This window comes from Acyrthosiphon pisum, chromosome A1 (assembly GCF_005508785.2).
Source record: "Acyrthosiphon pisum isolate AL4f chromosome A1, pea_aphid_22Mar2018_4r6ur, whole genome shotgun sequence".
NCBI lineage: Eukaryota > Metazoa > Arthropoda > Insecta > Hemiptera > Aphididae > Acyrthosiphon > Acyrthosiphon pisum.
In genome coordinates, this window is record NC_042494.1 from 103518341 (window position 1) to 103544556 (window position 26216).

A 26216-nucleotide genomic window follows, 5' to 3' on the forward strand; every position below is an offset into this window, starting at 1 on the left:
GGTGTAAGATACCAGTATCCGAGCTTTTGCGATATAACTGTGTTACTTTTTTTACTTTTTAGTGATTATATATATACGTACGTAATTTAGCCAATTGTAATTAATTGTATTGGTACATTTTTTGTGACAAAATATCATATCAATAATACAAAAACAGAATATGATTGACGAAGAATTCCAATACGATGTAAAAGTGATAAATGCATTTAAGAGTTATGGAGAAACTAAAGTACTTAATGGATTGAATATGAATGTGACAGAAGGTTCTATGTGAGTTATTATATTTGAATAATAATTGTTGATTCATTAAAATTTTACTAGGGGTGTGCCCATGTTCGGGTATTATTATTTTTGATTATTAATGGTATAGCAGTTGCTTAAAAATATATTATAATAAATATACAATTAATATAGGCACCTACTTATACTGAAATTTAAGACTGATTGGTAGATATTACATTGTAAATACTAAGGTAAATAAGAAATGATGGTGTAGATATATAGGAAATAAATTCAATAATTTCGGCTTCGGAGATTATTGGATTTTACATATAACTTTATTCAGCATAGCATATAATATATTATAATATTATGCTATAACCTATAATTCATCAGTTTTAGAAAATTAGATAATCTGTTGGTTGGTCATGGATTGTTTGAAAGTGTGGAATTGAACTGAGATTTGGTCTTCTTGTTTGTAGGTATACATACATTTTATTTTTAAAATGTATTATAATATTATATGAAACTAAAAAATTCAAGTATTGGATAAATTCGCGCAATTTATTTATAATTTAAAAAAATCATTAACCAATATTAAGTAAAATACAAATTACCTAACGATACAATAATTAAAAATTGCGTGTTTAAAATATTTGATGTGTACAAAATACTACAGATATATTTAATCGAAACTATTTCTACTCATTATATCACACCCCTGAAAGAATATAGTGACACAACTCAAAAAATACGTTTTTCGAGTTATTACCATCAAAATGTTCAGAATTTCATCCTTTATATTTTATTATACTTAAAATAATAATTTAAGTACTATTTAACCTTTGTTTTTTTGACTTGTCACTATTTTTTCTTGGAAAAAAATATTTTATGATGTACGGCCACATAATAAGTCGATTTTCCAAAATGTTGATATTTTGATTTTTTCAGGAGTGCGATATACGATGGTAATATATTTAATATTATAACTTGTTGCGTTTCATGTAGATTCAAATTTAAGCTTTACAAAAAATGAAATAAAAATATTTTATAACAAAAAAAAAAACAGAAATTTTGACTTAAATAAGTAGACACATCAGTTTTAAATACGATATACGTTTTTAATAAGACGTATTAAGAAATCACACAATTATATTATTTTATATTTATTTTGATACCCCGTAAGTTATTGAATTTTTAAGATATTTAATTTAAATATGACATTATGTTCATATTCTGTATTTCTGTCAAATTATGTATTTATCCGTACTACCTTAATATAATTGTACAAAATAGCTTAATCTTATAAACTTTTTTAAGTAATGAAGATCTAACGTTTTCGTTTATGTAAATACTATAATGGTTTTTTGTATATGAGGACGTGTCTAACGTTATCTCTAAATTCATGCAGTCTGTGTAATGACTTAGCATATTCCAGATAAATGTAATATATTATTATGTATTTATGTATTTTGTAAACAATATATTATATGTTATACAGTTGTAAAGACTTGTAACAAAATAAAAAAACTATTTTCAGGAAATTAAGCTTTACATTTATATTTTAATGAATATAAATTATTTAAATCAAAATTAGTATTTTTTTTTATAAATGTAGCAAAGTAAAATGATGTGGTCATTACTATATTATGTTTATACTTATGTGTCCATACTAGTGCACAAAATAAAATACCTAATCGATAAATGTTAGTAAAATCAGAGTATTCACGCCTTACCAACTCTCTAGACGAGTGATTTATTTAAAGCCTCTTAGCTTGATCGGTATACTGAAATGGTATTTTAACGAAGCGTAAACGCGGATAAACAGCTATAGTAATTATTATTCGGTTCTAATGAATGCATCATGTAACATAACAAAACAAGTAATATTTCATTTAAAGTAAACGAATGCGTTTGTTGAGAAGAGATACGCTTTATATATTTATTATTTTTAGTTCAAGTCTGGAAAAATCGATTTGGCAATGATGGAGTTGTTATTGTAATTATATCGTTGCCACATTAAACGGAAAACCTAGGTACAAATATCAACCGTATGAGTTTATGACCATCAAAATTTATAAGTAGGTTTTGACAATAAAACTATAAACTAATAAATACATATTCATCAAACGTCATAAATCGTCATTGTCACTAAAAATGTTTTGGTTTAGTAATTTTATTAGAAAGGTAACTTTTTTTTAGCATTTTCTATTAATTTGTTTAAGTAGAAATGTATTTTGATTTTACTAAAAAGTACAAATAAGAATTTAATATTTTTATATTATTTGGTAAGATGTTACACCTTATAGCTTTAAATCATAATTTCTTAAATAAATGAAGGCCTTAGTGATACTAAGATTGTCTATATCATGTAATATTACATTACCGTGGTGTATTGCTAAATAAATTATAACAATCTCGATAATCTTACTTGATTAGTTACACTTCTACTGACACATATTATCTTACTCTTATTAATAATTTTAATTTGTCTAATTAATTTAATATTATGTTTAATTATTTACTGTACATTTGTGTAGAATTATTAAGTAAGTTGTGTAAAAACCTGTACCATTAATGTTATGTAAAAATATTAAAACTGAATGATGAACGAAGAATGACGTTTCTTTATAAATAATTTTGGTAAATTTGATTCAATATTTTTTATTTTAAAAGTAAGGTGAAGTCCATGACTTTAAGAATATATGAAAAGGACGATATAGTTATGTGGGCGTTCGCTGAAGAATTAATATGAACATGAGAGGAACAAAAATAAAAGTATTATCCCCACCATGTTTCGGATTTGTATCTTCAATTTATTAGTATAATGTCTACTGCACTATCTACACAATGCCAAGTAGCACTAATAGTATGAATGAAATATACGCTTTTTATAAATATATAATACAAATGATGTTAATTGACGATAATAGCATGGCAAGGGTCCCAGCGTACCCATTTTCTTCGGGGAACAATTGCCCAGAAGACACAGTTGTCCTTGGATATTATTACATTTGGAATTTTATAATATTAATTATGAGTACTTAAGGTAACCTTGAGATATTGAATTGTTTACATTAAATAGTTTGTAATATTTTTGTAATAACAACGGTGATAACTATAATGACTTAATGCTTTAATCGTTATGTTAAATTGAAATTTTGAAATATATTTCAGGCGCCTTGGTTATTTTATAAATGTCAGTCATTAACGATGTACCTAAGTAGTAAATTAATTTTTAATTCGTTGAATGTTAATTACATTTATACGTTTTAATATGGTAATATTTATATACTCCTTGTTGGCTTTTTGATTTAAATAAGTTATCATAATATAAACTTTCTAGTTATAGACTCAAATAACTGAACGATGAATATATTGTCATATTGATCTTACAATAAATTATGTCTGTGTGTGTGTGTATTTTTTTGTTTGTTTACATGTTTTATATTAAAAGAAATGCCTTAATTTTCAACTTCAATATCTTTTATCTTAGAAATGTGAAGCTTGTTGGTACTTTTGAGAGAAAAAAAATCAATAATTCATAGACATTTATAAAATAATCGTGAAAACAAAAAAAAAAAAAATTAAAGTGAAACTGTAATTTTTACGCACAATTAGTTGTTGACAAAATTTTTAATTGATTTTCTTATTTTGGTATAGTACAAATGTTTATATTATATATAAGTGGTAAAATTTTAAAAATATTTTGACTATTTTTCAGCTAATAATAGACATTTTTGAATTTTGATTTGTTTTAGTTTTTTTTTCTATAAAAGTTGATAAAAAGTTTTGCCTGGTCAAAAAGCTTGAAAATGTAATACAAGATTCCTTATAAGTAGTTCATACTATCACCAAATATTTTATGTAACACATACACACACAAAATTGCCTTTTATTAATATAGATTGTAATGATTCAATATTAATAAATAAATGCAATGTTTTCGGCAAAAATTAATTCAACCCACTGTACGAGTAATATCAAGTAAAATAATTAACTATTAAATCAATATAAATGTATAGTAAAATATACTTAGTAATATAGGCTAACTGGCCGTTTTCGCTAAGAATCGTTTTATGATTTATTGTCATTTATCATTGAATTCTAATATTATAACACATGTATTACAGGGGCTTACTCAATGACGAGACACCTTCTACACTTACTGTACAGTAGATCGGTTACTTATTCTTTCCTCTTTCAATATTAAATGGAATAATAATTATTATTAAACCAATTTTTGCTTTTAACAGATATGGCCTTTTGGGACCGAGTGGATGTGGTAAATCGACACTTCTTCAATGTATAATGGGATCAATGGAATTGGATTCAGGATGTATTGCCTTGAAAGCAATAAATTTAAAAGATGTGGGATATATGCCTCAAGTAAATATAGAATCCTAAGGATTGATTTTCATTGATCTTAACACTTAGTTATTTTGAAGAGTTTATGTTTGGAAAGCACACTGACCATAAGAGAACTATTTGAATACTATGGAACACTTTACAACATGAACAAGAAAGACATCGAGATAAAAAAAGAGGAGCTTATTGCATTCTTACAGTTACCAAATTTAAATAGTTTGATAAAAGATATAAGGTACCTACACATATTTAGTAAGCTTTTAATATAATATTACTTATTATAGTTTGTTCAAAAATATGTAAGACCCATACAAAATAATCATAATTGTTTAAAATTACATTTTTTCCGGATAGAATTTAGAAAATAATATTATTTTTTTTAAATAATATCATATTATATTAAAGACATTCTAAGAAGTAACTATTTAGAATTTGGATCAATATTAATTAATTCATTTTTTTTTAATTTCTATGAAAATTCTTATAAACAGTGGCGTTTTTTATTTTTTTTTTAATGATTTGTGATAGAAAAATTGAGTTAGCCATGGAGTGGTAGCTCCTAAAATCCTAAATTATAATACAAACGCATAAAATCTCAGATAAGTCTTTAGCAACTTGCTTTTGCTAAGATAGCGCGTTATCATTCATTCGCATAACATTTCTATAGCCATACATTTTCTGGGAGATTTGCGTATAGATATGTTTACAGTTAACACATTCATAAATTAAATTTTAAATTTGAATACAAAGTTTAAATTTTTTAAAACGTTATTTTAATTTTTCTAAAAATGTGCCCATTTTGCCCCATAATAATTCTGGTAAGATGAGAAATACTATAGTTATATGAATTATGGACTTTTTAATAATTGTTGTTCTATTATTTATTTTATTTTTACATTTTTTTCCCTTTAGTGGTGGCCAAAGTAGAAGAGTATCTCTTGGTGTTTGCTTATTGCATAATCCTAAGCTTATTATATTGGATGAACCTACGGTTGGAATTGATCCTTTACTAAGACAAGAGTAACTCATTGAATAAAAAATAAGTTAAATTCAATATTAAAAATTCAAAATATGTTCTAGAATTTGGAATGGGTTTTTAAAGATGGTCGTAGAACAACATAAGACAATCATAATAACAACTCATTATATTGAAGAAGCAAATCTAGCTAATCGTGTAAGTCTCTACATTTTTGTTATTTTTTTTTTATTTGTGTACAAGTACTTATGTCTTATGTAGTTATATTACGTATTTAATTTAAAATATAAAGTATGGCAAATAAAATCAGTTAAAGTACAGTATACATCTGCTTGAATTCAATAAATCAATAAATAACAATTTAAGAAACCAGAATATATGCTATCACCAAACCAAACTGACAAATAATGAGCGTGTTGGACATTTAATATTTAACAGTCTAAGTATTATGACGTATAGTATGATCAGAACTAACTGTTTAAAATTACGAAATACACGTTCGCAAACAGTTTAGAAGTAGGTAGTAAAACAGTGTTTCTTAACTTATTTATTATAATTTGTCATTTGATTAATCCCTTCTAAAAAATATTACGTATAGAAATGTATAAACATTTTTTAAAATAAAACATAATAGGTATGTCTTTTATTTAATGTTTTAATAATTACTGTTGTAGATTGGTTTAATGAGAAATGGAGTACTGGTAGAAGAAGGAGCTCCTGAGCACATTATTTCCAAATATGGAGCAGATTCGTTGGAATCAGCTTTTTTAACCTTATGTTCTAATCAAGATGTAAATGAAGCACCAATAGTATATTTTGATGTAAATATTAACCCATTTTTTATAATGTAACAACTTTATGCACTTGATGAAATTGCTATTTTTGTGAATAGGCATTGTGTTAAGGGGGTTACAAATGGTCCGTTTTTAAGGATATCGAACCAATATGAACTGTGCGTACCCACACGAGCTGTGATGAGGTTGTGTGCGTGCTCGCCTATCAAACGTATAATTTTCGTATGAACATGTATGATGTATACAATAATATGAAGTTACACGCAATATAATTGTACTCGTTATTTTTTTGAATAGATTAAATGTACTATTATCTATAATACATTTATACTGATTCATTATCAGAAAAGGTTTTTAAAATGGGTGATTTAACTAAGGGAGTGGGTGGACGATCCCTGCTTGGGCCTGGCAAAAATTTGGGCTGCTTGAATAACCTATAAATATTATATAACCAGCCCAAAATTGGGCCAATTTTTATTTCCAGTCCTCACCTGGTTTTTAATAACTGGTTTGAATTTGTCAACAACTTTACTTTACATCACCATTTTAAATTTTTTTACTTTAATATCTAACATTTGGCCAAAAAATATTTATTATTTTGTAATTTCCAATGCTTGCATTTCAAAAAAAAAAATCGTTTCAACTTATTTAGAATTGACATTTTGCAATTTGCATTATGTCTTGTTTAATGATATAGTATAGTATATTTTATTATTCGTTATGTTTTGTTTTGCGGTATTTAATTATTATTGATTATCGCTTTCTGTTATAATTATGTTTATAAATTTCAATCGTTTTTTGTCAAATATAACGTTATAATCATACGTTGTTATAACATTTGCAAGTCCTGGTAATTTTCAATCATACTTAGAAAAAAGTGGAGAGAAATTTAAAAAAAGAACAAAGTTGGTAAGAAGTAAATAGTTGTTGACAAATACAAATATGTTTTTGAAATTTTGTTCGGACTATGAGGTAACATTACTACAATGGATAACAAATTGGAACTTTTGATATAAATAAGTAAGCAGATATTTTAATGATATTAGTGTAGTTAGTAAAAACATATAATACTTTATCTGTACTTGAGCATCACCTAGCATGAAAACATTTATATAATTTGAAACAAAATATAAGTATTATTTTATTAAGACATTCGAAAATGTTTCGTAAAAAAGACAGAAAACAACATTACTCTAGTTAATATGTAAAACAAAAGTTTCAAAGAATTCGAAATCATTGGCTAAATCGATATGTATATATATACTATATAGCTAGGTAGGTATATATTTTAGGTACCGCGTGTCCGTGAAAACTGGGTACACTCTATAACTCAGTTACCTACGTTACTCAGTATCCTATACATATTTTAGAATTTTGTTCGGGGAAGATTGATGATCCAATAATCTAGTTTCGTGTCCCGCAAACAGAATTAAAAAATATCTAGGTATAGGGTACTGAGTAATATGGGTAATTTAATTATACAGTGTACTCTGTTTTCGTGCACACACGGTATAAAGTTCTTTTAATATAAGGACAACTCCTATCTCTATCACATAAAAATTGTTTTCGTTGTCAGTTATAATTTACAAAAAAATTCTATAATTATCATATCTTGATTTATCATTATTTGTATATATCATAATATTGTAATGTGTGTATTTGTTATCAGTGTATTATAATATAATACTAATTAAATAGGTATTTAATTAACTATGTAAATTAATATCTGCATGAATTTATCTCAATGGACCGTGTTGCGAGTGTATTTTATTAAAAAGTTCTTGAAATTTCTAATATTTAATTTGACCAAATGAAACGACAAAATTTGTTTATTTGTGTATAATCGAAGAATATATGTTGTGGTTAATCTCGATTTAGCTTAGATAAATTATCTGGGATAATATTTTAAGAATAATTTATTATTAGTAAAATAATATTTATTACACAAAGTGTTTTAACTGTATGGCTGAGATATGAAAAAAAACTATCAATATTTTGACACAGGGTTTTACATATCGTCCGCCGCAACAAAGAAGGTCGTATATCTAATTTTACAAATTTTTTTTGTTTTCAAGTTGTCATAACTATTTTAGTGTAGTTCCCGCAAAGACGGTAGTAACTGCATTTTATTGTTTAGAACGTCTTTTATTATTTTATGCTACTATCAGTTTCACAGGAACTACACAAAAACTAAAAAAACAAAAAATTGTGAAAACAGAGATACGACCTTCTTCGCGGTGGTGGACGATATTAAGTTCATGAAGGATGTTCAGTATCGTTCACTAATATCCAAGGCTGGGCAAGTTAATGATTTTTTTTAACTCAGTTAAGTTAAGTTAATATGCACCAATAACAAAAAGTTAAAAGTTAAAAGTTAATTTAACTATAGGTTAACTCAGTTAAGTTAAAAGTTTGTACACACTTTTTGTTAACTATTTATTAAGTTAAAAAAAGTTAATTTGTTTATACAACGCTAACGTACTTAATTTTTTTCCAACCCAAAACTAAATTATAGATTATAGTGCTTATATTTTATACAGTGTTTCTATATTAGTTAAATTCGAATTATATACTTTTTTTACTTTAAACAATTCACGGTAAATATTTTTTGACATGAAAACGAAATATACTGAAGTAGTGAAATATGATAAAATTAAAAACAAAATAAATTAACTTAACTTACTTCTTGAAATGAAAAATTAGCTCGTTAATTTCACGTTAATTAAAAAAGAAATTTAGTAAGTTAACAGTTAAGTTAATGAAAAGCCAAAATTAACTAGTTAAGTTAAAAAGTTATTATAAAATTAACTTATTAACTTAACTTTAACTTTTTAACTCGTTAATGCCCAGCCTTGCTAATATCTACAATAAATTATTACCTATGACCTAACCCATGGGATATCATACATAACTATATGCAAAATATACTATACTCTGTCCAGCGAGAGAACGCACAGATTCTGCGCATCCGCCCGCGTCACCTTGCTATACAAAATTTGGTTTCCTTTATGGCAGGGTTGCGTGGGGGAACCAGTTTTGGTTGGTGCGCGGCACGTTCTCTCGCTGGACAGAATATATGTAAACTTATGGTTTTTATACTTTTTGGTTTCCATAAATAACATGTAAAAATCTAAATTGGAATACAGTAGAACTTCCATATAACGGTCACCGAAGGGACTGTGAATAATGACCGCTATTTAGAGGTGGGCCATCCTACAGAGGTAGAATAACACTAGGATACACTCGACGGGACCAAAAAATTGACCGTTACATAGAGGTGACCGTCCTATAGAGGTGACCGTTAACGGAAGTTTTACTGTATTATAATAGGTAAGTAATATGCATATATTGCATACACCTATACTAACTTAACAATACTTAAAAATAAATTAACCCAATAAGGAGCCTGGTGTCCTGGTGTGGCGCGGTGGTTGGCCACAGTCACTAATGTGTGCTGTAGGGACGCATCGTCCGACGTCGCTAGTTCCCGGATGGGTGACCATTTGGGTTTTTAGCAACAAATCCACGCTCTGCACATACACACGTATTGTTAAAATCCAACCGTAACCCCTCCTCCTCCAAATCCATAACCAAAACCGTAACTCTCCCCTACAAATTATAATGGATTAAGTTACCGAAGCTTTAGACTAGGTAATAATAATAATAATAATAATAAATAATAATAAAAAAATAACCCAATAAATATCAGAGTTAATATTTTTCAAATGCTACGCATTTTTACCATATTTTGCTTTTCAAATTTAATTTAAATCAAACTGTTTTAAAAATATTTGTATTATTAGAAACTACCTACAGAAGTTCAAAAAACGGATAAGATGCAGTCAACAAAATTAATGGAAGCTGGTAAAAAAGTTGATTTTGTAAGAATTAAAGCTTTGCTTAAAAAGAATATTCGTGCATTATATCGTGATTACTGGTAACTATAGTTGAAGTATAATAATTGTATTTGAATATAAATGCTATGATAAATTTGTATATTAAATATATTAAATATATTTTATAGGTTATTGTTTACTTTGTGTCTTCTTCCCATCATACAAAACACCATCTTTTGTAGTAGTATTGGAGGAAGTTTTAAACGAATGGAAGTAGCAATACAAAATGATGAAATTAATATAAATGATTGCAAATATTTTAACTCCAGTAAATGCATTTTTGAAAATAATTCAAGTCAAACAATGAGTTGCGTTACTATAAACTATCTTGCGTCACTTGACTATAAATTAGTAAGTAGAAAACAAGGAGTTTATCATAAACCGTTTAAGAGCTAAATATTTTCATTGAGTTTTATAATGAGCCAATAATGTTCCAGTAGAATAAATAGGTTCATTTTTAGACAATTAAATAATGATCATAACTGTGTTTCAAATAATTGGGCAGGTAGTTTAAAGTGTCAATTGCATACTTACCAATTATTTATTTAGGTTGAAGTCAAAGATCGTTATACTGGTGAAATGCTCGTGAACAATAGCAAATTTTTAGCATTTATACATTTTCCAAAGAGCTATACCCAAGACATGATCATGTTTATTGACCGTCGTAAAGAATATGGTATGCAATCGCTGGCGTACATGTATTTTGCCAAACATAGTATGTAAATACAATTTTAGTATTTTTATTTTTGTTTACAATGTATTTTATTGTTGGTTATATTATACATTACCTTTTTGTAATTTTAGATATGTTGTTTAAAAATCAAATAGTGATGGATGTAACAAATGCAATCCATTATCTAATGCAGACAACTTTATATAGTTGTTCCAATAATCCACAAATAGCTACTTTGCCCATGGTAAGATTGACCATTAGCTTAAAATTTTAAATGTACTCACACAATTACCTAATCATTTTGTAAGATACGTGGCCACAATAGCCACATAGTTACATATTATTCAGCTGATTAAAATGTAATGGAATCTATTGTTTATTACATAATATTAAAGCACGGTATACACACATGGAATTTCTAAAGTCAAAAAAATAACAATTTGTTTTACTGAGTATTTGAAAAAAACCCAATAAAAATCGAATCGTTTTAATATAATATAATGAAAAAAGACAATTTATATTTAATTGTTTTTTTATTCTTGGTACCGCTTCAAAAACTTAGGTCTTACACAATATTAAAAATTAATAAGAGATATATGGTTGAATATAAAAGATTTCTAAATTAAGTTGTACCTGAGTACCTATCGATAAGTTTGATAAATGAGATAGATTTGTTGATGTTGTCATCGATTGGGCTGAGGGCTTCAAAGAGATTGTCAGGCATTCCTGGGATTTTTCTAGTATCCATAGACAGTAGATACAAAGAAGGTGCTTAACTGTAAGAGATTCTCCACAGGTTTGGCACAGTGTTGGTTTTTCACTACGCGTAAGATGACATGGAATTATACGCACCTAGTCTGTTAATAATTATTTCATCTTTTCGACGTGATGAATAAGGTTTAGGTCAGTATTTGGTAGTATTTTGGATTTCTCTGAGTTTGTACGATAAGTGCTAACATTCCTATGGATGTCAATTAAGTGAGTAGAAGGTGCGTATTTCCGTCCTATGGTTATTTACTGTTATTTTGTCAGCTTTTTCATTGCCATGAATTCTACAATGGCCTGGTATCCACTGTCAATATAAACCATATGTTCTTGTTAGGCGTTAACTTTTGAAATTATGTTACTTATTTGCTATATACTATATTACCTTATGTTACTGTTAGGGTGGTCGAGTGCAAGTTATACTTAATTTAGTTAACAGCGCTTAGCGAATCTGTACAAATGTCAATTTAATGGCTACGTGGACTCCCTCGAGGAGTGCAATGTATTCCGCTGTATTAGCTAGTTTGTAAGATGAGGAAATTATGTCATGGTCATAATTTATGATAGCAACACCTGAGTTGGTTTGGAAGCATTTGTATAGATTTGTGAGTTGAGCGGTGAAAAGACCAACATTTCGTTGAATAAGTTTTTATATATATAGTATTTTTCGTTTCTTTTTTTCTATATGCTAGACTGGTGTACCAAAGGAGGCACCACACTATTATCTCGTTAGTTAATTCGATTTGATATAAAATGTATTACTGTGGTAATACAATAAAAGAAAAAATCAGGTAAAATAAATTATTCATGTCAACATATTTGATTTTGATATGTTATTGTTACTTTAAGTTTAAAGTGTATCTTCGTAATTATTAGTAATTGTAAACAAAGAACGATTTTGAGCAGATTTCAGTAACTTATACCAAAAATGATTATTTTTAAAAATAATGATGTATAGTAATATGAAACTTTTGGAGTACTTATTCTGTCCAAAATTTAATTTAAAACAAAACATATATTTGAATATAATACTTACTTAAAAATAAATTTGTTCAAAAAGTTCATTATAGTAAGACCATTATAGTATCTTTAAATCTAAAATTATAAATATAGGTATAAATTCATCATCATCATCATCATCATCATCATAATCCATTATTATATTTCATAAATAATTTAAAATAATGATATATACTTAATTATATTAATCTTTTGTGTGCATATTGGTTGTAACAAAATTATTTGGAAATTATGGTTTTATTATTATTCCATTTTTGCACAAATTTGTTAAAATGTACAGCTGCATAATATACCTATATATATTTTTTTTAGGAGTTCAACATATTATATGGAAAGGATGTGAAAAATCACGGTAACAGTACAGCGGCGATTTTCATAGCAATGTGACTATTATTATTATCTTTAATTAACTTAATAATTGTTCATACCAAGAGTCAGTTGCATTAAGATTTACATTTATAATATTTACACATATTTCTCACCAACTCACACATGATATTGTTTAAATGTTTCTTGATTACTCATATATATTTTTACCATGTGTATTAATAATATCGAAACTAATGATTTATCAACAGACTGTGTCGAGTGTTTAAAAAAATTTAGAAATTGTTTACAAAATTAATTACAAATAACGTTACTATTTTTTTTTCGAGTTTGAATAAAAACGCTTTAGTTTTCGAAAAAAAGTTGAAATAATGAAATAATGTCGAAAAAATGCGTCTTTAAAAAGTTGTCCAATACTTTTTGAGATCATTGAAAAAAGAACACAAAACAATTGAACAATTTTCATTTAAACTTCTAACCACTAATTTATTCTTTGAATACAATAGTTCATTAATGGCTCAGATACATTTCAACTCTAGTATCTTTAATATTGTTAAATATTTATTGTTTTTAAATAAACTATAAAGATAATTTTTCCATCACTTTATGTAGGTATAAATATTTTGTATTTTAGTTAGCGATTACAGACATTTTATTTCCCGAATGAATCAGAAATGTTTCATAATATGAAACACATAGTCGCAATTTGGGAGGAAGGGCTTGGAGGTAATTATCCTAGTAAAACTTCCAGTTTTCAAATTAGCACTTGTACTACTTATGTCATTTGTAGACTTACTAAAATAAAATAAGGGACTTCAGAACCCCCAGCTACTTCATTAAAATTGTGCTACTGATAATGCAATATATAAAAATTATTAAAATTAAAAATGTATGTTAGTGGTAGACACAATAGGTATAATTGTTTCATCACATTTAAATTGGTCCCTAGTTAAGATTGATCGGACTGAGCAGTTATGTGTTTTTAATTATTTTGGTACCTATTCAATATAGAATTACTTCATTTAATTCAACAATATCTATCTTTTTAAATTAAATTATGTGCGTTTTTCATGTACTGATATAATAGCTGTACACAAATTTCTGCTCTTATACTACGGCCCACGAGAGTCCATACGTGAAAACGCGTCTGTCGGTGCGCATCGGTTCCCATTCCATACACCGAATCATACCGATCGGAAGCCGGCCGGAAACGATCGCCGATAGGCGTAGTTGAAAATTCGTGAATACGTAGCGACAACAGTAAACACGTTTACGAAATTCGACTAATTCGTTTTTATAACTGGCCTTTTGTGTCATTTACGTTATAAGTTTATAACGTATTTTTTTACGAGTTTTTTGCGAGTTTTTTTTTATTCAATATGAAGAATCATATAACACCCCCAAAACAGCAATTAATTAGCTGTGTTTTTATGAGCCGTTGTATTTACGTTGTCGAGTGGTGGGAATAGCACTATGGTGGGAAAAATTCGGCCAGCAGACGTCGGGTACGATGCGCGGTTTAGGTATGGACTCTCGTGGGCCGGAGTATATATTACCTAATTATACATTGAAATTATACACCTACTTGTTATACATAAGTTTAATATTTTGAAATTTCCAAAATAGTCAAAGATATAAATAGATTTATGTAAATATAGTGTTATAATATTTATAGTTTACAAAAAAAAAAAATATTTGTTATCACAGTTATTATTTTTAGGGGAGCGTATTATTTTAGTAGTATTTATTCAATAAGCATAATGCTATCAGAAAAAATGGATGGAATCCTCGGTCGATCTATGTTTGCAGGTAATTTAACTTAATAGTATTTTAGCGTCGGAAATTATTAAAATTGTATATTAATTTTTTTTCAGGCGTTACAATATTGGAATTGCTTATTTCAATATTTTGTATGACAAATGTTTTAATTGTGGGCCATTCATTTATTTCTATTTTTATTGTATACGTATTATATCCGAACCCTATTATCCTATCCAGTGGTATGTTCATGTATGTCATACTGTTGATAATTATGTCATGGATAGGATTTCTCTTTGGTGTGTATAAACTATTAAGTAAAATAAAAATTTATTAATTTATTATGTTGATAAGTATAATTAAAAGCTATTCATTATTATTCACGTCAATGAGACATACACGTTAGTACTACATTTACAGTTACAGCAAGACTAAATTTCAATCAAAATTGCTAAAACATTTTAGCATTTGAAATTTTCCTTTCGAATATTAATCAACGTTAAATTATTTATAACTAAATAAAAATATTTTTAAAACTTATTATTTTTTTATAGCATCGATTTAAATTTGTATACTATTTAATCAAGTACGATTGTATTTGCTTCTTATCTGTGTTTTAGAACTTTTTAAGACTTTCATGACCACATGGGATTTGATAATTTTTTATCGCAAAATACAGTGACGTGTGACTTCACTACGTACGTTCGTTACGGATTTCCAAGATTCTTAGCCGTAGTTTATCTTTAATTACATAAAGTGTTCGGGGACTCACGCACACTAATGATCAGTCACTACTCACTACACGCACAGTCACACAGAACTCACGATGGATAAAGAATTTTTCATAAATCCAACCCCTTAAAAATGGTTAAATAGTTTCAAAAACATATCTATATGATTCAATATTTGTCCGTGCTAGTAGCATGCTTAATTTTTTTTGGAAAAAATTTACTCCATTACTTAATACTGAATTCAAATAGATAAACGATTAAAATGAACATAATGCATATTATTTTCAAATATAATTTACATAATATTAGTTTATTATATACATTATATTATATTATACAAATATTACATATACATACCTAGTTTTTAAATATTCTACTCACCCATATATTGTTATTTTTATAATTTCATGTTTCACAATCTATAAAAAAAATATATTTAAGTATTTTTTTTTTTGCTTATAGGTCTACTTACTGCTGGATTAACACCAACTAAATATTTTGGTGTTCATATTATGAATGGCTGGGCTCTATCTCAGATGTTATTATCGGGTACATTAGCAAATCTTGTTGTCATTGTGAAACAATAAAAATGTAAATAATATTTTTTATACTGTTTATAGGTGGGGTATGGCCAATTGATGGACAGGCAAAGTTATTGAGGTCGGTATCTGAGTTACTTCCTATGCGGTTAGCCGGGAAAACAATGAACGACATAGTATTGAAAGGTTGGACGTTGTATCATCCATCGGTCATAATTGGTACCACAGCGACGTTTGCCCATGTTGTATTATTATTATTAGTTTTAATTGGTCTAAGTAAAGTAAAAAAGGACATGTGGGTTATACATAAGTAAGAGCTTTGGACTCAATCAAATATTTATTGTATTTGTTATTGAGATATTCATGGCAATTGGCTGATGACTGAAAATGGTTACCTACTGAGAAATACTATAAGGTCGTAAAATATAATAAATTATTCATGTTTAATTATTTTAAAAACGTATGGTACATATTATTATATTAATTTGTAAAGATAGGTTTTTATAAAATACATGAGAAGATAATATTTGGTTCGTGTGATTTAATTAGCTGTTCAGATAATAAATCGGTATTTAAAGTTTGTTATTTGTATGTCATTTAATACATGTATATGCCATACATGTTAAGTTTTTTTCCAATAGCATGTAAAGGTTGTTATTGAAAATACTGCTGCCTCGATATCATTGGCTTTCTCGTTTCTATATATTAATGAACCAGAATGCCCTGATAGTACATATTATAAACATACAAAAGAGCGAATTATGATTAATTTTTGTTTCATATTTCTTAAGGACATGTATAGATATTTTTGTTCGTATAAATTGAATAGTATAATATTATCTTTCTAAATAATAAAATAGTAAAATAATACATATGATTATAGTCAAGGTAGGTATGTTACATATTCACCATGCACTCAAAACTATATACAGTTTACTACTGGTATATCTAAATTAAAATATAGACTATATAATTTATAGTCTGTATTTTGATATTAATATTTAATATTATAAGTAATAATAAATAAATATTCAAACAAAAACTAACTGTTATATGTATACTATAGTCATTGGTAACATTTTAAAACATAGAATGTTGAAGATTTAAATATCCATTCAATTGCACCGAACATGTTCAAAAAAATATCAACTCAGGTTATATTCGAAACTATTGTGTATAGTATAATATATCTGATGCAGTGATACTAATTAAGTACCTATTACATTTAGGTAACTAATATTTTATATGTAGGTAGTAGGAACATACTTGCGTCTACAATTTTTTGCCACAAGACGTATTGTTTGTTACCTTGTTACAACATTTTTTTTTTTACTAATCCGTTATTATGCACTAACCGTGAAAATATCATACAACTACTGACACAAATCACTTTTCCGAGGGCTGTTGATATGCAAAGCTGGAAAAGTTCACAGTTTTTTTTAACTCGTTAAGTTAAGTTATTTTAAAATAATAAAGTTAAGTTAAGTTAAAAATTACTCGTATTTTTTTTCGTTAACTCGTTAAGTTAAAAGTTAACTTTGAAAAAAAGTAACTTAACTTAGTGTAAAGTTAAAATTTGCTAATTCCAGACACATAATATGGTTTATTAGAAAGTTTTTCACGCTCAAGAAAATTACTGATGACATTTAAAATGATACATCAAAGTAAAAACCTATTCAAAAATTTGCATTATTCTTTGGACGAAAATTAACTTAATTTAGATATTTTTGAAATAAAATTAACTTGAAGTTAACACGTTAATCTTGAAAAAAAGTAACTTATTAAGTTAAAAGTTAATTTGAAAAAAAAGTAACGAGTTAATTAGCTTAATTAAAATTAACTGAACGTTTTAACTTAATTTTAACTTTTAACTCGTTAATGCTCAGTCTTGTTGATATGATCATTAACAATACAATGTGTTTGTTTTTCTTAGTTGGATTTTTTCTATTTTTCTATTAATTATAGGTATTACTTACCATTTATTATCACTTTCATTGTCAAAAATAAACATAATATATCAGGATCAGATTATCAAGTGGAGTATACAATTAGCGCTGTAGCGTGGACATTATTTTGAATACGTCTCTGCCTTATCCTATCCGTATTGTACTTTTTTGTTATATTATGGTATAATTAATATAAATATTACTTATATTTTATTAACAGAGTTAAAATTAAATGAATACCTAACAAATTGCTTTGGTGTATATTAAGTAACTTTTACATTTATTTCAGGAGTCTTAATATTGCAATTACTTTGATCGCGTCGTAGGCTCCCGTTATTATTTTATTGATTATAATTTGGTGTTGTAATTATATCTACTAATAATCTAATCTAAAAAATAATAAAATATATTTAACCAAAAATATATTATTTTGTTAATGATAATTATTGTTAATGTGTATTTAAAATATAATAACATAATTGAGATGTTTCAGGCACCCACGAATAATATTTTTAAATTAAAAAAAAAGTACTAAACTTGTTATTCTTCGTTTAAATATCTAATTTTGTTCAAATGTTTATAACATATCTGTACTTCTATAATTCTTATATTTTTGGCTATAGTATGGATTTGGCTATTTATGTATGGACTATTTATGAGAACCCTTGTATTAAACTATCAATCCTTAGCTAAAAAATGTATTTTTTTGTTTTGCCCGACACTTCTGAGAAGTACTGTAAATTTTGATCTCTGAAAAGTAATCTCAACCAGATACAATTTGATATAATACAATTTTAAATCACATAAATGCAATTAAATTCAAACAATAATAAATACTATTACCTACTATAATATAATAGTTTTTATTTTTATTTTTATGAACCACGATTTAACGAGGGGGCATTCATTCCCTCGTATCCGCATCGTTTATTTATAATAATAATCAACATCAAATAATTCAACACTAAGATGTGTGCCTATACGCATAATTGAAGGCTCTATATACCCTTCATAATTCCAACTTCAGCGCACACAGAACAGGAATTATCTACCATACCTATGCTATATAAGATACCCTTGCTGTGCCACTCGTTGTGTTGTCTTTTCTTCCTCTTATTTGAAGTCAAATACCATAACAATAAGTTCTTTCACTGTGTTCCATTTTTCCTTTGATACAGTTTTAATAAAAAAAAGTGTATTTTGTCGTTTCCCGGTTGATCGCATTATTAAAAAAAGTGGTTAGTAGAAATGCAGCTTTATTTTATAAAAAATGACATTTAATTTATTAGTAATCATATAGTAATAGGTAACAATGATCGCGTGTTGAACGAAATTACTGACCATTAAAATTTATCAAACGGCCCGGCGTACGAACACTGCGGTATCATATTTAACTAGAAACCATAATATATCTACATGACTACCTAAATTAATATTATTTCACTGTAAACAAACTGTAGTGTCTGAATGCCAAATTATATATATGGAAATTAGATGGGTAGAGTTCCGACCTAAAAACCACCCGGACCTGATAATATTTATAGATTAAACACGATAATATTGATGGCTAACCTTAGTTATAATTAATAAAAAGTAATTATGGTGATATTTTTGGCCAGATAACTATAATAAAGACAGTCCCTCAAATAACATTTTTTGTGTTCAGAAGCCATCTTTTATAATATTTACCTTATTAGGCTATGGCTACAGGCTAATACACGGACTTCGGCGTCACTATAAATAAGTAAACACACCATCAAAAAACCAATAAGTTTCTGACGACTACCATTAAGCATTTAAAGTAATAATTTAAATTCCAAGTATATACTTAAATTATTGTTGCCCAGGTGGAGTAGAAACTACTTTTATATTCGTCATTATCATTTCTCATCAAGTCTTAAAAGCAGATTGTTGTGTGTTGAAAACTAGACTGCAACAAAGTAGTTACTAAGTAAGTAGAAGTAATCTTCACATTTCAAATTACTTTTAAGAGGTAAGAATATATCAAAGTGTTTTTTTTAAAGTAGAAAATAGAAATATTAGCCATTAGGTATTATGAACCAAAAAATTTCGATTACACAAATTTTCAATTGAAGATAAGGTAAGTAGGTACCTACTTACCTTACCAGTAGGTACCTAATATATTCGAGAAGTGATATAACCAAATTAAAATTAATATACCCAGGGACGGACTGGCTGGGCGGGTAGGTGGCCATACCCACCCAGGCTCTCTAGAGATTTTATGTTTGAGCCTCGAGTTATATATTTGTTATTTTTAATAGTTTTTAAATTTCACACCATTATCATTACCGTGAAAACAAAGAATACAATATTACAAAACTATTTATAAAAATAAAACAACTGGAACAGTCCGACTGCAGCCGCGAATGCCATAAAAGTTATTTTAGATTCATTTTTGGAACTTATTATGTAATGATACACGTCAATAGATGCTATTGGTAGAAGAAAGGCTGGGCAAGTTAACGATTTTTTTTAATTTGTTAAGTTAAGTTATTTTAAAGTTATTAAGTTAAGTTAAGTTAAAAGTTAATCTTATTTTTTTTCGTTAACTCGTTAAGTTAAAAGGTTAGTATCAAAGTAAAAACACATTAAAAAATTTGCGTTATTCTTCGGACGAAAATTAACTTAATCTAGATATTTTTGAAATAAAATTAACTTGAAGTTAACACGTTAATCTTGAAAAAAATAACTTATTAAGTTAAAAGTTAATTTGAAAAAAAAAGTAACGAGTTAATTAACTTAATTAAAATTAACTTAACGTCTTAACTTAATTTTAATTTTTAACTCGTTAATGCCCAGCCTCGGGTAGAAGTTCTAGAACACTTAATAATTTATTAATTTTTAAACAATAATAGTAATTAGTATTAAAAGTAGTATTTAAATTAAAAACATAACATTTTTTTTTGAAATTTGATGTTTTGAATGGAATGATGAATGTATTGATTTTACAATGATGTGTGTTTTTTTATTTTTTATTTTTGTGTCTGTGTACACGATTAGTAGTCAAAATAATGCTTCGATTTTCAACTTTGCAGTATCTTGTTCGATGGGAAAGTGAATCTAATTGGTACTTTTTGGAGGTCAAAACTTAAAATTCCCAATAGTTTTAAAAAGCGCAAAATCAAAATTAAGGAGAAACGGAAATTTTTGCGCAAAATCGGTTTTTGACAAAATCGATTTTGGCTTTTGGTGTAACTCTAAAACAAATTATCGTAAATACATGACATTTTCACTACATGTTTATATTAGCCTTCTTTATATATATAAAAATTTTCAAAATATTTTGATTTGTTTTGAGCTGTTTACGGATATACTCAGTTTCTATATTCAGGTTTAGGTTCCTTTATTTCTATGAATGTCAGTAAAATTGTATTTGTTGGGTAAAAAAGCTTGAAAATGTAATGCAAAGTTCCTACTATATTGTTATAATGACATTTGAAAAATATTAATAATCCTTAGTCAGTTTTTTTTTTATAAGCATTTAAAGTTCAAATATTGACAAAATACGGAAAAAACACGAAAATTAGCAAATTGAAGTTAGAAATTCATAAACATTTTTCCTTTTATTATAAGATTTTAAAATGTAATACAAAATTCTTCATAAGTATGTGTACCTTTATAAAAAAAAAAAAATGTCTACAAGAAAATTAAATTAAATTTTTATGCGCGTTTGAAGTTCATATTTTTACAACATGGATATCCAGTCGATTTCTCATGTAGTGGTTTTGTTATTTTATTGTTATTCAAAAACTAATAACTGTAGATTTAACGAAAATTTCAATAAATGTTTATATTCTCATTTTATATACACCGTACAATTTTGAAAATATTTTGACTCTTTTTGAGCTGTATACGGGCATTGTCAGTTTTCATTTTTTATAGTTTTTTTTTCTATAAATATCAATCAAATATTTGTTGGGTAAAAAAGAATGAAAATTTAATGCAAGGCACCTGATATATTGTTACAATAGCAGTTAAAAAATATTAAAAATACATATTATGCACTTTTTTTATAAGCTTTTAAAGTTCGAATTTTGACAAAATTTAATAATTATTTTGTAGTTAAAAATGTATAAAATGTTCAACGTTTATAGCTAAGGATTGAAAATTTAAAACAAAGTTTCACGTAAATAGGTAAATATATAAATTACTTTATTCACAATAATATCATCAAATATACTTAGTAATGTCTGACTGACCGTTTTCGCTCAGAATCTTTTTTCTTATACTATGATATTATATCATTGAATTCAAATTTAACACCATCCATTATAGTGACCTACTTCTAACCTACTGTTCAGCAGAGCGCCACCCAGTTTTATTTAAAATAAAAATTGTAACACGAGTCTCTTATTTGGTAGTTTTGAAACTTACACCCACCTGGGCCTTCGGGGCCTCAGTCCGCCCCTGAATATACCTATCGTATATATTGATTTTTAAATTATGTTTAAATTCAAATTTCAGATTTTATACACAACAGAGTTACAAATGATTGTATGATTATATTTGATATTCTGAGAGGATCGATGAATGTATTTATTTTACAACGATGTGTGTTTTATTTTTATTTTTTTTTACACGATAAGTAGTCGAAATAAGTAGTGTGATATAATATATTATATAATATATATATTACACTTACATAGTTATTCCTATGTTATACTATTATAAGTTACTTACACAGCTACAGGTCTTGCATGATAATGTAAATACTTACAATTTTTACAGGATATAAAGTAGGTAACATATTGTTTATAAACATAATAAATTATTACTATTATCAGTGATTACTGTTCTAAATTTGTAAATCAGTATTTTATAAAACAAATTGTGTTCATACCATGTTTTTTTTTTTTTTTTCTATATTTGTTCATTGTAACGACCTCAAGGTCTTTGACAATGCTTATCACAAGTGGGTAGTAGGGAGATCATGTGATCTATTTATCTATGTATATATCACTATATGCATGATACTACCCCCCTTCTCCAAGAGGAGACATGTGCGGTCTTCACTCCCAGTGGAGTGGGACCTAGTTGGAAACCGGATGACGCAATCGGACGACAGCACGGGAAAATGGTGACTGCGTAGAATCACACACATTTTTTGCACTTTGCTATGAATCGAACCGATGACTGTGTGAGTCGTAAGTCAACTGTGTGACCACTGCGCCACTCCGGCCCCATTCATACCATGTAACTATAATTATTATTTTAGGTAAGTATTATAGTTATTGATTTTATGATAAAATTATAAATTGTATAAATGTGATTCAGTTTGAAGTTTAAGCAATAATAAATACTATTACTATTTACTAAGTAGGTATGTAATAGTCTGACATTATTATAAAAAAATGGTTAGCAGAAATGCAGATTTATTTGAACAAAAAAACTTTTCATTTGTTTGTGCTCAGTGCTCACTAGTATAGTTATATACTTATATTTTCATCGTAATAATTGTACCTATAATACCTAACTAAAATAATGTTCTTAAATCTTAACAATTTTTGAGGAACTTTTTGAATTCTTAATGATTATTAATGCTCACTGCTCAAATAAATAATAAACTCATAATATAAAGTAAAATTCTTAGGTTTATACATTTCAAGCAAAACATATTATAATACAGTTGAATTATATACAATTGTTTACTTTACTATACATTACTATTTCAATCTCAAATCTCTTATTTTCAATATTCATCAAATAATGTGTGTGTAAATGTTAATTCAAATTGAGTAATAAAAAAGCTTGTCACTTTTATATATTACATTAATTTTGATCCACGTATGTCTATATTATTTTCATCGAAATATTAAATTGTAATACCTACAATGGCGAGACGTGAGCTATTTCATTTGAGGGTAAAATTTGTTTGGCACATGTGCACAACCAACCTACAAGCTATCATTTGATTTATTAGACAAATGTTTTTATACGTTCATATATTATATTAATCTAATTTAGACTGCTACTTTTCCATCACCCACCGCATAGCGTGATTTCCACTTTTCCATATATTTTGAGGGAATGGTATATTGTTTAGCAAAGGCGGAAATAGAGCTATTTTAGACTCGTGGTTGACGTTTATGGTATGATACACATATGCTATTTTTTGTCATGCCTCTGCCACCTCCAAAAAAAGCTTTATAAATTATAACTATCGATTATAGTGATATAATGAAATATTCTTGCTGTTTTTGGTATGTAAATGCACCAAAATGTTTCATATAGAACAGTACGGGATTAACCGTCCTTTAATTAGTGTTTGATATAATAAATAAAACGTATCGTATATTATACGTAAGTGACGTAGGCACGATTTTTGTATGGTGCGAGGGGGGGGGGGGTACTATTAAACAGATTGTTTTCCAACGCTTGGATCTTCATCGAAAATGAAACTCCTGTGGAATCAGGACAAAAATAAAATTGTTGTATTTAATTGTTTTTAATATTCGTTTGCAGAAACCGTTGTAGAAATTTACTGTGTTCATAATGACGACGACGCCGAGGGTGACTGAGCTTACTGCACCGGCATCGGAAGACCTGACCATCGTGGATAATAGGCTGTTCAAAGCTATATGTTTACATCAAATACTTGACCCCACCAAAGGTGGTAATCGATATTACAGATTGGCGTTCATGGTGGTCATGTGGGTGTCGCTAAGCGTGCAGATCATACAGTTGGTCGGCCTTTACTTCGCAGTCAACGACCTGCAGCGGTTCGCGTTCACTACTACGGTGATATTCAACGCGTTGCTTTGCCTGTCCAAGGGATACGTATTGGTGGTGAACGCAGACAGGCTGCGCGCCAGCCTGGAAGTGGCCCGGTATGAGTTCACGTCGTGCGGCGCCCGGAACCAGCGCTTAGTGCGCCGGTCCCGGGCCGTGTTGTCCACGATTCTTCGTACGTTCGCCGTACTCAGCTGGGTTACGTGTTTCATCTGGGCGTTGACGCCGCTGTTCGCGATGGACGAATACCTCCAGGTGACGAATGCGGACGGCACCGTCTCCCGTTACCGGGTTACCATATACAACGTGTGGTTACCGGTGCCGGCAACCGTGTACAACGAGACGACCGTCTGGTCGCTCGTCTACGCGGTCGAGGTGATCGCGTGCTTCGTAAACGTGTTCAGTTGGTTGCTGTTCGACAGCTATGTGGTGACAATGTGTTTCACGTTCAACGCTCAGTTCCGCACTGTGTCAGCCAGTTGTACGACCATCGGCCACCACAGTGACTCTTTCCGATCGCCGCCCCCGCACGCCCCCGAGGGTTCGTACCCGATCAATTGTTATTTATATTTGGGGGTAAACTTGTTTGAAAACCAAGAAAAGAGTTATTCCAATTATTTATTGTATAATATTTTTTTTATTTCCAATAATTGCCAAAGTCAATTTAAGCCTATCATTATTAAATTAGTTTAAAAGTTATAACTAAATTTATTTTATTTTAATTACATTTTGTAGATTTAGTAAATTTTATAGGTACCTACTAATAGTGCAGAGTGAATCTCTCAGGTTTTAAATTTATCCTTATCTTTCTGAACTTAATAAGTAAATACTTTTGAAGTTAATATTATCTTCTGAATGTACGTGTTGGTAGTTGCTCTCTCCAAAAACACCCCAAAAGATAATTTCTAAAATACTTTCAAGTTGTAACATTCTTTTTTAACTTGTAACTATATTACTGGTTACCAATTTTTATAAATGTATAACCTTGCCATTTAAGAAATAATTATTAATATTTCTAGTTAAATTTTAAACAACTTTAAATTACCTACTCAATCTTAAATTGTAACCATTTGAATCCAACTTCTTAGTTTTTTTAGCTTTGCCATTTTGAGCGATGGTCCATTGTATTTCAAAAGAAATTTGTACTGTAAAAATAATAAAAACCACACTAAATAATATTTCGGTGGAGACTCGTTTGTGCACATATTAATATATTTTTTAAATTTACGACAACTCGTTTGCGCACAAAATAGTAAACAATGAAAACCAGCTTTTGGGTACAGTTTTTGGTGTACAGGGTGTATTAAACTGCCCAACACGTTCAATATTATTGATATCAATGATCACCCGTTAATAAATATTGAAGTACCTTCAATACAGCCAATACACGGTCAATATATTTCTCAATGTCGAATATCGAATAATAATATTGATCGTGTATGGGTCGCTTTATC

The 26216-nt window shown here is 28.0% G+C and overlaps 2 protein-coding genes across 4 annotated transcripts in view; both read left to right on the forward strand.

Annotated features, from left to right (window-relative positions):
• Nucleotides 1–6: 6 nt before the first annotated feature.
• Nucleotides 7–16646, forward strand: LOC100569882 (ABC transporter G family member 23-like). 3 transcript variants are annotated; one of them, XM_029487941.1, is made up of 16 exons: nt 158–270; nt 2175–2300; nt 4476–4608; nt 4668–4822; nt 5500–5607; nt 5668–5761; nt 6238–6384; nt 10161–10294; nt 10382–10604; nt 10803–10968; nt 11058–11170; nt 13024–13094; nt 14759–14847; nt 14913–15095; nt 15990–16076; nt 16148–16646. In XM_029487941.1, the coding sequence occupies exons 2-16, from the start codon at nt 2281–2283 to the stop codon at nt 16378–16380; spliced, it is 1956 nt and encodes a 651-aa protein (XP_029343801.1). In that variant the 5' UTR covers nt 158–270; nt 2175–2280; the 3' UTR covers nt 16381–16646. The 3 variants fall into 3 exon arrangements, 2 of the variants coding, with proteins under 2 accessions (XP_003246640.1, XP_029343801.1); XM_003246592.4 differs by lacking the exon at nt 2175–2300 and having other exon boundaries at nt 7–270; XR_511032.3 differs by lacking the exons at nt 2175–2300; nt 14759–14847; nt 14913–15095 and having other exon boundaries at nt 7–270; nt 16148–16273.
• A 7722-nt stretch (nt 16647–24368) lies between these two features.
• Nucleotides 24369–26216, forward strand: part of LOC103310274 (odorant receptor 2a-like) — a 4487-nt gene continuing 2639 nt past the window's right edge. The window contains exon 1 of the mRNA XM_016807023.2: nt 24369–25303. Coding sequence (XP_016662512.2) covers nt 24526–25303 — 778 coding nt within the window. The 5' untranslated portion in view covers nt 24369–24525. The remainder of the gene's footprint in view (nt 25304–26216) is intronic.